The 16,884-nt window shown below is 38.0% G+C and overlaps 1 protein-coding gene across 3 annotated transcripts in view; it reads left to right on the plus strand.

Moving 5' to 3' along the window:
- The window catches only part of NAA25 (N-alpha-acetyltransferase 25, NatB auxiliary subunit), a 92,128-nt gene that overhangs the window by 57,273 nt on the left and 17,971 nt on the right, over positions 1-16,884 (plus strand). For all 3 annotated transcript variants that reach the window (XM_036277063.1, XM_036277062.1, XM_036277064.1), the window contains 7 exons: positions 3,594-3,801; positions 4,708-4,797; positions 7,347-7,527; positions 8,322-8,421; positions 12,899-13,050; positions 13,347-13,472; positions 16,319-16,562. In XM_036277063.1, the coding sequence (XP_036132956.1) occupies positions 3,594-3,801; positions 4,708-4,797; positions 7,347-7,527; positions 8,322-8,421; positions 12,899-13,050; positions 13,347-13,472; positions 16,319-16,562 (1,101 nt within the window). The remainder of the gene's footprint in view (positions 1-3,593; positions 3,802-4,707; positions 4,798-7,346; positions 7,528-8,321; positions 8,422-12,898; positions 13,051-13,346; positions 13,473-16,318; positions 16,563-16,884) is intronic.

Consider the following 16,884-nt stretch of genomic DNA (forward strand, 5'->3'; position numbering starts at 1 on the left):
GAACCAGTGTAAATCAGTTAGCTATCCAGACGAAGAACCTTATCTGCAGACTCCTCCACAGCAATAAGTATTGGGTTAGATTGCTCACCCTCTTCCATATGAAAGGTTTTCAGTATTTAGCCCAGAGTATCTTTGGTAATGGGCAGTTGGAGTACTCTACCAATTGGAAGAATAGTGTGCCTGAGGTAGGGTAGAGTACCATATAAAGAATAATAGCACATATAAAGAAAGTCTGTGACTTTGATCAGCTCACTCATAAAAACCCCTGTAATTAATAAAGGGTGGAGGTCTTCCTATCCCAGGGCTGCCACCACCTGTTGTTCCAGAAAACTTTCTGTCTCCCCATGTGGGATGAATGAAGCACATTGGGAGCACAGTGTAGATGACTAGAATATTTGTTGGTGATCATTCATCAGCCTACTAGGGCTTGGGCTCAATACTTTGGCCCCCCCCTTTTTTTTATCCTCACCTGAGGACATTTTTGCATTTATCTTCAGATAGAGCGGGAGGGAGAGAGGGAGGAACAGAGAGAGAGAAACATCGATGTGAGAGAGACACATTGAGTGGTTGCCACCCACACGACCCCAACCGGGGCTGGGGACAAACTGCCACCAAGGTACGTACCCTTAGCGGAAATCGAATCTGTGACTATCTGGTCCTCAGGCCGATGTTCTAACCGCTTAGCCAAACCGGCAAGGGCTAGTTTGACACTTTTGAGGTTACATATCTAGGGCAGCTGAAACAACGCATTCCCCAAGTAAGCAACCAGTGGTCTCTGTTGGGTTCTGAAATGACTTTGCTTTAGTAAAGCTATTTTTGGGACGCTGTGCTTGTAGGGTTCAGGCCAAGCTTTGGAAGTTCTGAGGAAATTGTAACATATCCAGGGTTCTGGATTGTAGGAGGACTTGACAGAATATGAGAAAGAAATAGTTGAGTGGAGGAAAGAGGTTTGATCTGGTGAGGACAGAGTACTTCCTGTCACATTTGAAAAGCTCTCTTGTAGAAAAGGGATGAGAACCGAGACCAGCAAGAAGTTGTTTCAGGGACTTCAGAATTTGGCTTAGTGAGAAAAAGATCTTTTTAGTAGCCAGAATTCTCTAAAAATACAGTCTTAATTTCATGTTACTGGAGGGATTTAAGCAAAATCTAGAAGCATGTGGGAAGGATTCATTTGCTTGTTGCACATATGTGCTAAGCACTAAGATAGGGAACTGATCATGTCTTACAGTGCTTACCATCTTGTAAGTTGAAGCATCAAACAGTGGGCTGCATTAGAAGAACACTAATGTTGTTGTCAACTGAGATTCATAAAGGTTTGCCAATACAGGTCTGGTACCAGCAGCTCTACTTTACTGGTATGTTTGAATACCTTAGGTCATCTCCCAGGACCCCTTTACAGTAATGTATTGAGAGGAACCCTCTAGAAATGCTAGAATACTAGCAGTGATAAGGCAGTCATTGTTCTGTGAGACAAAGGATTTAAAGCTGCTGCAGTGAGTTGTGTAGTCCTATGTAAATTTTTCGTTGAGATGGGTAATTTTGCTGCCACAACCTTTTCATTGTGGGATGACTTCAGTAGCTAAAAATTCTGTGGCTCAGCAGTATGTTTGTCACAGGATTGCAAACTGTCTACATAAGGTACAAGCTGAGAACTGTTGTCCCAGTGAGTTAGGAGCCAAATCCTTTAAAAATGGGACTAGTCCCTAATTGAAGAAAAAAAAAATAGCATAGAGTCAAAGTTCTTAGAATTGTTAACATATTTCATTATTTTATTCATTTTTATTTATAATCATATTCATATTCATAGTCTGTAACTTTATAGGTGTAGGATATACATTATATTCAAATATGTAATTTAGATGCCTGATAAAATTAAATATTTTTTTCTTTATTGATTTTTAGAGAGAGAGGAAGGGAGAGGGAGAGAAACATGGAAACACTGATGAGAGAGAACATCTGTTGGCCGCCTCCTTCATGCCCTGCATCGGGGATTTGACCCACAACCTGGGCATGTGCCCTGACTGGGAATTGAACCGGCGACCTCTTGGTTGCATGGATTGACGCTCAATCACTGAGCCACACCAGCCAGTTGATGCCTGATAAAATTAAACATTGACTTTAAAATATAATTAACACCCCTGGCCAGTTTGCTCAATAGTTAGAGTAACGGCCTGTGGAGCCAAAGACTCGTGGGTTTGATTCTGGTCATGGGCACATACCTTAGTTGAGGGTTCAATCCCCGGTCCCGGTCAGGTTCATGCAGGAGGCAACCAATTGATTTGTCTCTCTCACATCAATGTTTCCCTCTCTGGTTGTTTCTGGGAGTAAAAGCCCAGGCTTCTGCTGTATATAGGAAGTTGGTCTGTGAGCTTGGGGAGGGTTCTCATTTTCTAGAATTCTCTTGTTTCAGTCCCATCAGCACTTTAGCTTTCAGAGACATCTGTTGCCCTTAATTCTGAGTCTTACAAGGTTTTGTGGCTAGAATATGTTTGCCACTTATTGGTATTCTTCCCGTTGCATACTGGATCCTGGTTATTACTTACCACCTGCCCGTCTGCTTTTTATCTTTTGAAATCTTGTTAATGGTTTTTATTTGTTGTTTGTTCACATACTGCTGATCCTTATGGATTAATTCTCATTTGTTCTTTACTGTCATCTTAATATGGTTTTGGAAGTGAGTGAAAATAAGCCCGTGTTCAATAAATATATAACTGGAACTGGTGTTTTTTAAAGTTCTTGCCAAATTTAAAGAATTAAACATTTTTAAAAACTATTTTTACTGATTTTTTTTTTTAGAGAGAGGAAGGGAGAGAGAGATGGAAACATCGATGTGAGAGAGACATTGATCCAGCTGCCTCTTGCACCCCCCGCACTGGGGATCGAGCCCGAAGCCCAGGCGTGTGCTCTGACAGGGAATCAAACCAGGCCCTCTCAGTCCATGGGATGACGCTCAGTCCACTGTGCCACACCAGTGGGGCAAGAATTAAACATATTTTAATGTAAGATGTTACCTTTGGGAGAAACTGGATGAAGGATACATGGGATCTCTCTATGTTAGTCATACAACTGCATGTGAATTTACAATTATCTCAAGATAAAAACTTTAATTACAAATGCAGTTTAAGACTACTGATATGCTATAACTATTGCTTTCAGTGCATAATGTTTGCTTTAGGGATGCATTTGTGTATCCGTATAATTGTAGGTTGGTTTGTTTTTGGTCATCTGCTCTTTTTACACTTCCTAATTAAACTTTTTCAATGTTACATTATATATTATGTTGCTGTGTTATAATTTGTGAAATATTTTCACAATTCTTTTGATCTTACAGTGTGTGGAACCTGTTATTGACCAAATACTTTTGGCCAAAAATGAATAAGAGTGCCGGTTTCACTGAAGTTTCACTAGCATTGCGTGCTGTTAGAAATTTTTTTGTTTCAGCAATGTTGGCAGAAATGGTATACTAAAAGGGTTTTAATTTTTATTTTTTCTTGATGTCTTTTTCTAGACCATTCCAGTATTTGTTAATGCTGACCTACTAAAAAGACTAGTTCTGTTTTGAGACCTGTTTTTTTTTTTTCCCCACTCTGCAGTTCATTAATCAATTACTTGGAGTTGTTCCTTTATCGACATCAACAGAGGATAAGTTGGCACTGCCTGCTGACATCAGAGCTCTGCAGCAGCATTTGTGTGTGGTGCAGCTGACCAGGTTACTGGGCTTGTACCACACTATGGATAAAAATCAGAAATTGAGTGTGGTCAGAGAACTGATGTTAAGGTACCAGCATGGACTAGAGTTTGGTGAGCAACTTTTCAAAATGTGCAATTGTTCCCTGACCTACTAAGATTGAGAAGTTAGGTTTTTTGTTTGTTTGTTTGTTTTTTGTTTTCAATTACACACAGCACCCTGTTTTAATGAGTTTTGCAAGGAGAATATTTTGTCAAGTGGCAAGACTATCCAAGTAATAAAATACAAAGCCTTTCTAAAACTTGGAGTTTTATTATTTATTATTATTATTATTATTATTATTATTTTCTTCCACATTTCATTTTTTAAAAATTTCTGTATAGTTGGCATATAATATTAAGCTCATTGTTTTAAGTAATTATAGTTGTTCATATTCTTCCTGATCTGGTGAGTTAAGTATCATATTGGGGCTTGTATGAATTGCAGTTTATGATAATTGTCACATTTTCTGCTTATATGCCTTAATATTCATAATATATGGACCACATAAGTGAACAAAAGGAATATTCTGAATTGTGAGATATTTAGAAGCAGGTCTTCAGATTGTTAAGTATAGGTGATAAAATATTAATTATCTAATTAGATGATATCAGTATTTTTCTAACTGCATTCTTAAAAATTAGGTGAAGAAATGAGCATGATATTAGTTTAGTTATACATGACCCTTGGTTTGTGTTCTTTTCTTTACCTAAAACCTTCCAAATCTTGCTGCTCTCCCTGGGGACTACTTTGGTACCACCCCTGTTCTGGAACCTTCTGCTTCAGCTGAGTCTAGTCTCACCTTTTGAATTTTTTGGTTCATGGCTTATGTTTTCTTTTAGTATTTACCCCACTCTTATTATTTTCTTTTGCTCTCTCTCTCTTCTCCCTATTATCACTTTTCCTGCTTTAAAAAACTTCTTTGGTGCAGTATTAGTTAAGCAAATGTTAAATATAGATGATTTTTTTTCCTCCCATAGGAAAATCGTGTTTGAAAACAGAATTGCAGTTTTCAGACTATTACTGTCTCCTTGCTGTCCATGTGCTTATTGATATATGGAGAGAAACAGGTAAGGAGCAATAATTTCAGATGAATTTTACTTTGTTTTTAATTGACTATAACTCCATGGAATAATTACATAATCCAGGAATTTGATTTATGTGTTTAGGCTTTTCTTGCCCTTCTCCAGGGTGCTTCTAGAAGAGCCTTCTCCACATACCCCTCCCTGCGGCCAGGGAGATCTTAAGTCAGTGGATATCTGTGTTTACTTTTTATTTATTAAAAAAATTTTTTTTCTTTATTTAATTTTTAGAGAGATAGGAAGGGAGAGAGAGAGAGAGATAGAAATATCAATGAGATACAAACATCAATGAGAGAGAACATCGATTGGCCCACAACCTGGGCATGTACCCTGACCGGGAGTCGAACCGGCAACCTCTTGGTGCATGGGTTGATGCTCAACCACTGAGCCACACCTGCTGGGCTGTTCTGTTTTTAAATGTTTCTGAATAGTGAGTAATGACTGTAAAGAACCCATTCCAAAGTTATAGTAATTAAAAGACAGAGAAACTGATTCAGAGATGGATATATAGACCCATGGAATGTAATAACCCTTTTACTCACTTTTGAAAAGTTTATATACAGAAAAATACACTCTTTTTGGAATATACTTCTGGTTAGCCCATTTAAGACAGAAATATAATACAAGGTAAAGAAAGCATCATGAGTCCTGGAGCAGGAGAAAGATGATTCAGTAAATGGCATTGAGATTTCCTTTTCTTTAGGTCTCACCACCCTGACATTTTCTCTTATTAGCAGTTTTTGAGAAAAAATAACTTATTTATTGCATATTATTCCCTAAAATAAACTACAAAAGAAACAAGGGCTAGGGAGATAGATACAACCCCTGCCCTCAAGGGTCATTTCACAAAGTACTCAGTTTTGATATTGTCATCCTCATGCTTAAGACTCTCCAAAGGTGCCTTAAAATTGTGTTAGAAGAATTTTGTCCCAAAAAACCTTATCAATCGTTGATGCACTTTTGATTTGGTAAGAATTTGTGTAGAGTTGTAGATATATCCTAAATTTAGCAAAATAAAATAAAATGATAAATATTTTCATAATATTTGGTTTAATAGTTCAGACAGAAGTATAAATTAAATCATTCTTTGGCTGTCTACTTTGAAATTTTGTTTCTATTTTAAAGAGATCTTTAAGAATATTTGTGGGGTTTTATTTTCTGATACTAGTTATCCTTGAATAAACTGGGATTTCTTAAAAATGATCTCTTCTCTGTAATTGTACAATTGTCTCTTTTATTCAGTTCTGAGCCTCTTGAGGCCAGGAACCACACATGACTCTTATCTTCAGGTCTTATATCTAGTGTTGCTCAAGTGCAGGCCAGTGAGTGTTGAATTAAATCAAATTATGATTGTAAAGTCCAGGTAGCAACATGGGAAAACACTTAAAAGTAAAAGAGCAGAATGCAAAATTTGATGTATGCTATGACTACTACTGTGAAAAAGTATATAGTTCAAAAGCAATACATTAAAATCCTCATGGTAATTTAAGTAGATTATGTGTAGTTTGCACAGTTTGGGTAGGATTAAAGATATTTATCTAAACCTCTAATTTTTTATCTTTTTTTTTCCTCTTGGAAAAAGCATATGTAATAATAATTTCAAAAGCTAATTTCAAGAGCTTTTTTTTTTTAGCTGTTTTTTTTTTTTTTTCCTGACTGTAAAAGTAGCTTGTAAAAATTTTGGAAAACAGTTATTAATCTCACTTTTCCTGCTTCCATAAGGCACTCAAACATTCTGCCCCTTTTCTCTTTCTCTGCATATTTTTCAGACTAAAGATGAACTCTCCATGCTAATTTGAATTCTCTGTGTGTGTTTTACTGATCATTATTACAAAAGTATATAATGTTATTAAAAACTTCATTAACATCAAATGGCTGTATGATATTTCTGTATGTGGGTGTTACTGTAATTTATTCAGTCATCCCTCCTTTATTAGTACAATGAATATTTTAGTATGTAAAGTTTTATCTGCATTTCATGTTATTTTCTTTAGGTAGATTCTAAAAAGACAATTTACTTAATCTTTAAGACTTTTGGTACATGTGGCCTTTGAGTTTTGGTGGCTCAAAAAGGTGTATCATTTTATTTTGATTATTAATGAGCACTTTTTTCAAATATTATTTGACATCCTATTGGTAGAGTTACATATAGAAGAAAAATGATGTTTAGAGAAAGCATCTGTCTGGGGCCTTGTAGAGAAAATCCTGTACTGGGAAAGTTGGTGGATGCCAGTTCTTCAAAGTCCATCTTTTCTCAGAATCTAGGATTCTGTGAGATTCCATAACTTACCTTCACAAGACCTGGCAGCTTAAAATTTGCTTCAGTCTGTAGTTGCATGTTTAAGAATTGAGGTAACTATGTAGGGATTATGTATTCAGGGAAATCCCCTGTTTTGCTTACAGATGTTTATCTAAAATTTGTTCTCTGCCACCTAAACTCATTCTTAGAATAGTTAGGGAAGTTGATGATGTCAGTAAGTTTTTGTTTTTGAGAACCTCTATTTGCTGTGGGTAATGCTATTATATTTTGGTTCTAGGTGACGAGACTGCTGTGTGGCAGGCCCTGACTTTGCTGGAAGAGGGATTAACTCACAGCCCTTCCAATGCTCAATTCAAATTGCTGCTTGTTCGAATCTACTGTATGCTGGGGGCATTTGAACCAGTGTTGGATCTGTACTCCAGCCTCGATGCTAAGCATATCCAGCATGATACCATTGGGTTGGTAGTATATACTCTGAATGATGAGCAGTCAGCTATATCAGTGTGGGACCCTTATACGTGGAATTTGAACTTTTTGTTTTAGCAATTAAGTTGTTCCTGGTATTAAGCTTTTTAGGTGAGATAATCACCTATTATGACCCATTGAAAAACAGGAAGCATTTATATTTGCCAGCATTTTGTAGTAATGTTAAAATTTGCACAATTTAGAAATGGTAACGTTTTCCTCAGAGACAGAAAACAGCTATGTACTTTGAACCATTTTTCTTAGCATGTGTGATTTTGAAGTCTTTATTTCTGCCTTGCAGTTGAGGTTGACACATGTACTCCATTTCTTGACCAACTCAGATCCTTTGAATTTGTGTTGTAACTATTCTTTGTGATGAGTCAAGGGTATTCTCTCTATCCCCTGTAGAGCTGTTTTAGGAAGACAGTATATTCTGTTTTCTCACATCTTGTGTTCCATTGATCATCTGAGTGTTAAGAAAGCATGGCATGGCCCTGGCCGGTTTGGCTCAGCAGTTGGAGCGTCGGCCTGCGGACCAGAGAGTCCTGGGTTTGGTTCCTGCTAGGGGCACATACCAAAGAAGGCATGGAACTTTAGGGCTCCCACAAAACTGATTTAACTTTGCTCTTTTTGTAAAAATTTGATTCTGTGAATTAGATAATTTCTGTGGCAGGATGTTTTAAGTTTTCCATATGCTTAGCTATTTCTCTGCCATGGTAATTTGAAATGTAGTAATACTTGAGGTGGGTAAGTGTAACATGTTTTTTTCTTCTTCTTTCCAACCTAGTTATCTTTTGACCCGATACGCTGAATCCCTAGGTCAGTATGCTGCTGCATCCCAATCCTGTAACTTCGCACTCAGGTTTTTCCACTCCAACCAGAAAGATGTAAGTGAAAAAAAATTTTTATTATGGTCTTGCCTGCCGAGTGCATACGGTTCAGAGAGCATCTTCCCTGTGTCACCGGTACACATGTTGAAGTGTACCATGCTGTACTTGCCGTAGCTTACTGGCCAAGTCTGCAAGGTAGAGGTGAAGAGTTATTTGTGGTTGATAGAATGAATGTATAGAATCCGTACAAAGGTGAATTTAAAACTGGGTATTAACAGAATAGGAAGTGTTATGTCTCTTAGGTCAGTCTTTTAATCTCTTAGAGACTTTTCCAAAGACATGAATATGCCATGTAAGATTCTGCAATAGCAGCTGCTCTCTGTTACCTTGATTTATTTCTGAAGTCTGTAACCACAGTGCTCTTTGCCAACAGCAAATGCACGTATGTTTTCTTTGAATTACAAAATTGACCAGTTGAAGATTATTATTTTAAGAAACTTTGGTCAATAGTATTTTTTTAAACTAGCAATAAATAAGATAGAGCTTCTATGTGCCATAATCAAAGGATGGGATTTGCACCATATTTTTCATTGCAAACAGACTTGGTCTCCACTTGTCAGTTAAGAAGAAGCTTTTGTGGAAAAACCATATATATATAGTCTGTACTCAGTTAACCAGTTATGCAAAAACCACCTATGAACATATGTGAAGATAAGGCATGTTTTCTAGAATGGACACTGCTTATTTGGTTCTCATGTGCTTCTAAGACTCATCGCCTGGAATTGGACCATCCCAGATATCTGCCCATAGCTCTCCGTTTTCATGGTCTAACAGCAACCTAGAAACTGGGCAAGGAAGCTGGTTTCTGAGGTTCTTCATGTCAAACACTCATGAGGATTAAAGAAAAGTGTTTTATAAATATAACAGCTATGGGTAATCTATCTGTCACCTAATTCTTTAGGGGTGTATTAAATAGAAGGCTGGGGCAGGGCAGAAGCATTTCTGAACAATAACATATAGGCTTGTTGTTCTCAGCTTGTAATAATTATGTCCTGACAAGTTTCAGGTCATGGTCTAGTGGGCTGGCGTAGCAAGGGATGGTGAACTGTGCTTTATCCATTGGCTTTTAAGCCCTGGTTTCCTCCCCTGTGACCTCTCTGTCCCATACTGGTTGGTATTTCTGTTCAGACCTCATTTTGTGACATAGCTTCTGACCGTGGAGAAAGGGAAGTGGGCATTAGCGTTTGAACATATTGCTCAGAAGGTGCTGGCCTGGCTTAGAAGTCAGAGGGTATCTTTTGGACCTTGGGTTTCTAAAATCTCTTAGCATGAGTAGGCAGTTGAGTTATAAATCTCTGAGTTTTCACTGTGTTCAATTATCTGTGCTCTCCCTTTTGTTTTCAAGTAGTTTTACTAACTTGAAAAAAAAATGGCGTTCCTGAAATTTCATTATTCTGGCTTATTTCTGTGTTTTAAGGAAGAGGTTAAAGAAACATTTGATTTACTGAAGAATTCTTTTCAAAGTTTTGTTTCTCATAATTTTGAGATGAGAACTGGTGTAAGTAAGGGATTGGTCCAAGGCTGGTCACTGGTTTTACTTGTTTCCAATCATTTAGCATTCTTAAAGAACCATATTGTTCATGATTTGGCCAATAAAGGCACATTACTTTATTCAAATAAAAATCAAGTTTTAATTATTCTCCCACAAGTATTGTGTCTGAAGAGTTGTTTTGAACACACACACACACACGAAAGTATTGTAGTAGGGGAAGGAGATCCCCATGAGTGATTTGAGAGGGCCTCTTGTCCTCAGTAGTTTTTGTATCTTTGGTGTTTTGCTAATGGTTGTATGTAGCTGGGAGTGATAATTCATCTGAATGTTTGTGATGCTGAACCTGATAAAATTATAGAACTAGGACACTCTCCTTGACATTATTTTTATTACTACTTACTGAGAAGACAGAATTTACTTAATCCTACTAGGTAGGTAATCTTTGGGGATTTTAGAGACAAAAGCAAAATACAGTACAGCAAGGAAAACACCTTAATCCTTAGTGCCCTAGCCTGAGTCCCAAAATAGGAAAATGGAGACTGCTGAGGACCGTTTCCTATAGGAATTTGAGGCTAAGAAAGATCACGGTTGTAGTGTTGTACTGTATGTGTTAAATCTTCTGGCAGTATTAGAAATATCTCTCTGTAAATGAAAACTCTACACTGTACATCTTTTATTATTGGTTGTTTTGGGGGTCTCCAGATGGTGTTTCTTTGAGTGATTGATGTATTTCAATTCCCAACTAGCTCTTTGAAAGAATACTTTTACTCCTAAATGGAAAATCTGGTTTTCTGATTTTTAAGGCTTTGTGCTCTAGAATTAAAAGTTATACTTAGAATGAATGTCTGCACAGGAATTTTCTCTCTGAGAAGGTCATTGTCTGTTGTCATCATTACTTGGGAATAGATATTTACAGTATGAGAAATAGAGCTAGATTTTTGTATCTCCAAAAGTTACTTATATATTTATACCTTAAAATTTTTCTCTTTTAAAGTCTCTATTTTAGGTATGCATGAAAGTCATTATTCAGGGGTTTGATGTCCATGTATTTTGCACATTTTTAGTGACCAGGGTTCATTTCAGGACTTGGAATGGGATCTAAATAGCCTCAATGGTTCATAAATCAGTAGAAATAGGTACGGACAGCATTCTCTGATATTCACAAGTCTTTCAAGTGCCGGTGGCTTCCAGTTTTGCCTGCAGTTCCAGTAGGGGGGTGTTTCTTCAAATCATAGTCCTTTCTCAGCATTTGTTCAGTTGGTAGCTGCCCAGGCCCTTAGCTCTGCAGTGATAGTTTACTGCAGCATTAAAGGAGGACTATCTTCAAAAGAGCAGCCAGAGAACTAGTTACCTTCTTAGTTTGTTAAAGGACTAGTTTCCCTTTTTGTTGCTCCCATTTTTTCTCTTTTTAAAGCTGATGTCATTTTTCTAAAGCCCGTAGGCCACTTTGAAATTAAAACTGCTCTATACTTGGTAAGGCTGGGTTCTTTCCATTAATCTATCATATTTTGGAACTGGAATTGATAAATTTGATAGGCATCACCAAAGTCATATTCTTATCCTGATTGATTGCTGGATCATATATTTCTAACCAGCTGTTTTTTTTTCAAGTTGTAAGTTCCTATTGCAAGGGCTGCTGGTAAACCTTGCTGTGTTTTCCAAGCCAAGTGGCCATTGGATAGGCATATGTGTTTAGAGTGTCCTGGCCTCTTCTTCATGGGGCCTATCACTGTCCTTTAATCAGACTAAAAGGTACACTTGAGCTTTTTCAGATAGTCCTTCTTTAAACCTGCAGGATCACAAGTAATCTTTTTAATTTTCTTGTGTCCGTCCGTCTTTAATTTCTCCAGATACTGCAGGCAAACAGCTCGCCGAGGTGTCCCATGGGGGTTTAAAAGCCGCATCGAATGCAGTTGAATTAGCGCCCGTGGCGCAATCCCGCGGCCTGAAATGAACCCTGCGAGGCTGTATATCAGAGGGTATGTTGTTAACTATTGGCCTATTTTTCTATTGGGCAAATTACTCTAACGTTATGGAGATGGGGGCAAAGTTGATTGAGGTTGTGCAAAAAAGATTGACTTTCCCAGAAAGGATCTTTGGGACAGACATCAGTTTTGAGCTTCATACTTTCTTTGGTCCAAAAGGGTGCCCTCCTGACTTCTAGTCCTAGTGGCATAGGTCCACCTATGAAATGTTCTTCCCTGAGATTTTGTTCTATTGTGCCAGAATTTCTGTTGAGAATTCTTTATCTTGCCTCTGTTCACAGTGTTTCATCTTATATGTGTATTAATCTAAATTAAAGCAGATGTGGTGAGTGTTGCCTTCAATTATTCGTTTATGGAATTTTCCAGCAGAGGTTTTAGGTAGTTTGGATGGGCAAGTAACCTGGTTTTTGAAGTCTTTCTGTCCTCAGAACGGATTATGACAGGTCTTTTGCTTGGCGCCTTGTTTCTGTCCTGATGTAGTATAGGCCCTTTGTTTGAGATACTGTGTTCAGAAATAAAACCAAGGAGCAGCCTTTTTTTTTCTGAAGGAGAGTGATTTGTTTTTGGGTGGTGGTAGGGTGGTTATATTATTCTGGTTTTTGGAACCTTTGTAGAAAACACTTTATCCTAGATGCACAAAAACATGGAGTAATATCCCTTCCACAATGGCACAAACCAAATTTTTGACTGATGTGGTGTAACAGACCTCCAGTCCTGTTGAATTGAAAGACAGAACTGCTAAGAAAAAAGTCTGTGTGGTGGCAGCAGCAGCTGGATGTTACCAGTAGTAATATTAGTAAAGGCTCTGGTATAGGAAAAAAGAAAAATAATGTTTTAAAAGCTGATATTCTACTTGGTGACCAAGGTCTTTGAAGATTAGATTCAACATCTTACTTAATTTTAGAGTGTTTGTTTTGCTTTATTTTGGTTGACAAGATTTGCCTTTATTGCCTGACCTGTGTAATATTTATACCAAGGTAATGTCTTTCCTTCCCAGACCTCAGAATATATTATTCAAGCTTACAAATATGGTGCATTTGAGAAGATTCCAGAGTTTATCGCTTTTAGGAACAGGCTGAATAATTCTCTTCATTTTGCACAAGTCCGTACTGAACGGATGTTGTTAGACCTCCTACTTGAAGCAAACATGTAAGTATTGCATAAGAGCTAAAAAGGAACTAAGGGATTAGATCAGATGCTGAGAGCCTTTAATGGACTCATAGGTGGCATTAGCAGGCTTAAGCTAAGGAAAAATGGGGGGTGGGGGAGGAGAAACTTTGTGTTTGGGGGGTGTGGGGGGCTAGGGAACAAAAGGGGACAGACCCTGGTACATGTCATGGAAATGAGAGAGTACTGCCAGGTTCCATAGAGAAGTCAGTTAGGCTATGGGAAATATTGTGTTTACAAGGACCCCTGCAAACTTGGGATTATTTTCTATATCACAGATCAATCAGCTTAGCAGAAAGTATAAAGTCGATGAATCTTCGGCCAGAAGAAGATGACATTCCATGGGAAGCCTTGCGAGATAATAGAGACTTAAATGTTTTCTTCAGCTGGGATCCAAAAGATAGGTAACTGGAAGTAACCCCAAGCAATTTATTCTTGAAGAATTAGGATGACTCTAAGAGTTTTTATAATTTTTTACACAAATATGATAACATGTTTGTTGTAGGGGTCAGAAAAGATAGGTAAGTCAGAGGAAGGAAATAAATCTCACCCCTATGTTGGGATTAAAAGTTAGATCCTTTGTAGCACCATGAAAACAGATTCCAAATAGATTAAAGATTGTGTTAAAACTCCTTAGAAATTCTAGAAGAAAATATAAAATTGAAAAAAAATGGTTGGGGGAAAGCCTTTCTTAGCATTACATCAAATCTGGAAACATAAACGATTAGATTTTATAAATATTAGCCTTCTATATAGAAGTTAATTTGTTAACAAGTTCTAAAGATGTAGTAAGTTGGTAAATTTCTTTATATATATTAATATCCTTTGTATATAAAGAGAACTCTTATTTTTTTTGTTGTTGTTTTTTTGGTTAATTTTCACCCAAGGAGGGAGAGGGAGAGAGAGAGAGAGAATATGTGTGTGTGTGTGTGTTTGTTTGTTTTCCCCATTGATTTTAGATAAGTGTGGAAGGGATGGAGGGAGAGGGAGAGAGAGAAACATCGATGAGCCCTGGCCGATTTGGCTCAGCGGTTAGAGCGTTGGCCTGCAGTGTGGAGAGACCCGGGTTCAGTTCCCGCTAGGGACATGTATCTCGGTTGCAGTTTGTCCCTGGCCCTGGTTGGGTTGTGTGGGTGGCAGCCACTTGATGTGTTCCATTCGCGTCGATGTTTCTCTCTTTCTCTCTCCCTCCCACTCTATCTGAACAAAATATCAAAAAATGTCCTCAGGTGAGGATAAAAAAAAAGAGAGAAAGATCGATGTGAGAGACACACATTGATTGGCTGCCTCTTGCATGATCCTAACTTGGGGCCGGGGATCAAACCTGCAACCCAGGTACATGCTCTTGACTAGCAATTGAACCCGAGACCTTTTTGTCCCCAGGCCTATGCGCCAACTCTGAGCTAAACTGGCCAGGGTGAGAGAACTCTTAACAAATCAGAAGACGATAACTAAAAAGCAAATTAGGTAAAGGAATTTGCCCAAAGTTCAAAGAAATGTATCTTATAGCAATAAATATATATTTTTTATTTTATTTTATTATTTTTTTAATCCTCACTCAAGGACATTTTCGCATTTATCTTCGGATAGAGCGGGAGGGAGAGAGGGAGGGAGAGAGAGAGAGAGAAACATCGATGTGAAAGAGACAGATCGAGTAGTCGCCACCCACATGACCCCAACCGGGGCCGGGGACAAACTGCAACCCAGGTACATGCCCCTAGTGGGGACCGAACCTGGGACTCTATGATCTGCAGGCCAATACTCTACCCACTGAGCCAAACTGGCCAGGGCTATATTTTTTAACCTGTCAGACAAAGATAAAAAAGATTAAAGTACTTGCCCGGCTGGTGTGGCTCAGTGGTTGAGCACTGACCCATGCACCAAGAGGTCGCTGGTTCAATTCCCAGTCAAGGCACATGCCCAGGTTGTGGGCCCAGTCTCCAGTGAGGGGCATGCAGTTGGCGGCCAATCGATGTTCTTACTCATCAATGTTTCTATCTCTCTCTCTCCCTTTCTCTCTCTAAAATCAATAAAGAAAAAAGATTAAAATACTTGTGCTAAGCAAGGTTGTAGAGGAAATGGTGTTGTGTATTTACATGGGGGTAAAACTTTATGTAACCTTTCTTAACCAGGGAATTTTAGTGATATATATCAAGATTGAAAATTCCATATACTGTTTAGTTCAGCAGGTCTGCTTCTAGGCAAGTGGAACCTAAGGAAATAGATGCACAAACATGCAGAGACATGTCTGAGATAGTTCTGAATAGATTGTGACTTGGAGAGTGACAAGACCACATTTAGTAATTTGCTAGGACTTATGGGCATTCACAGCTAAGGTTTATTATAACGAAGGGATACATGACAGGATCAGCAAGGGAAAAATTTACAGGTGCAGTCTGGAGAATTCCATGCACAGACTTCCAATGCTCTCTCTCCTTCTTGTGAGAGCCTATACCACACACACTTCTTTCTCTAGCCATGGCAAATACGGTAATAATGCATGTGCAATGTTTACTCAGAGAATCCCATTAGAGAGTTGTGTTCAAGGTTTCTGTCAGCTGGTTATGTAGGCACCCTCTGTCTAGTGTGTACCAAAATTCCAGACTCCCAGAATGGAAACTGGTATTCACCATAAAGCATAAGTTTGTATAAACAGTTTAGGCACAGTGAGCCACTCTTACCATTTAGAGAATGGTTGGAGTACCAAGTTTCTAAAGATCAGCCAAGAGCTACCCTTGCAAGCAGGCCCTTCTAAAGATAGCTCAGGCTTCTATGTTAATCTTTTCTACACACACTGTCATAAAATTATGCAGTTTGGAAAATAGTATGAATACTGTGAATCCATTTTATTAGTTTAAAATAAATTATATAAGTATTTTTAGTTGTATTTTTGTACTTCTGTATTGCAAAAGTCTGAGAGGATATACAAGCTTATTAATATGGTGGGTACTTGGTTTTCAGGGCATGTTTTCTTTTTATTTTTTACTTTTCTGTCATTTGAATTTTTATATCAATGTATTTTATCATCAGAAAAGTCTCACTCGAGGGGAAAATGACCAGTTAGGTAGGTTGTCATTCCCATATATGGATACCAAATGGGGACTTGGATGATTTTATTTTGTCTGAGATCATTCAGCTAGTAAAATAAAGCTGGGACCATTCAAAGTTGTCTTGTCTGATGCAAGTGAACTTTGAAAAATTTAAAGGCAACACATTGAGTAAAAGGGATGGTTTGGGGATTTTTTTAAAGGGATGTTTCTGAAGAACATAAGAAACTTTCCTTGGAGGAGGAGACCATGTGGTTAAGAATTCGTTCCTTAACATTGAGGCTGATCAGTGGACTTCCAAGTCTTAACCACCCTGTGGAACCAAAGAACTCGGAGAAGACCACTGAGAATGGTGTATCCTCCAGGATTGATATTCTTCGTTTGCTCCTTCAACAGCTGGAGGTGGCCCTGGAGACAGGAAAGCGATTTATTGAGAAGGAAATTCAGGTATTATCAATATGTATTTACTATCAAAGTTTCAGTAATTTATGACTGTCTTTTTAATAATAGGAATTTGGGGTGGGTGAATAGTAAACAGTATGTTGACCCAATTTATGACATCTGTGGGGAAAAGGCAAATAGTACAGACTTGGGGAATTGCAGAGGCTGCCTCAATATCTAAACTGGAAAATGAGGAAAAGGAAAATATCTTTTTTTGGTGATGGTAAATTTTATTTTATTTTTTTTTATCCCCACCAGAGGACATACTCACTGATTTTTAGGGGGAGGGTTGAAGAGGGGAAGAGAGACAGACAGACATTGATGTGAG

The sequence above is a fragment of the Molossus molossus genome, unplaced genomic scaffold (genome assembly GCF_014108415.1).
Source record: "Molossus molossus isolate mMolMol1 unplaced genomic scaffold, mMolMol1.p scaffold_m16_p_22, whole genome shotgun sequence".
In the NCBI taxonomy this organism is placed as follows: domain Eukaryota; kingdom Metazoa; phylum Chordata; class Mammalia; order Chiroptera; family Molossidae; genus Molossus; species Molossus molossus.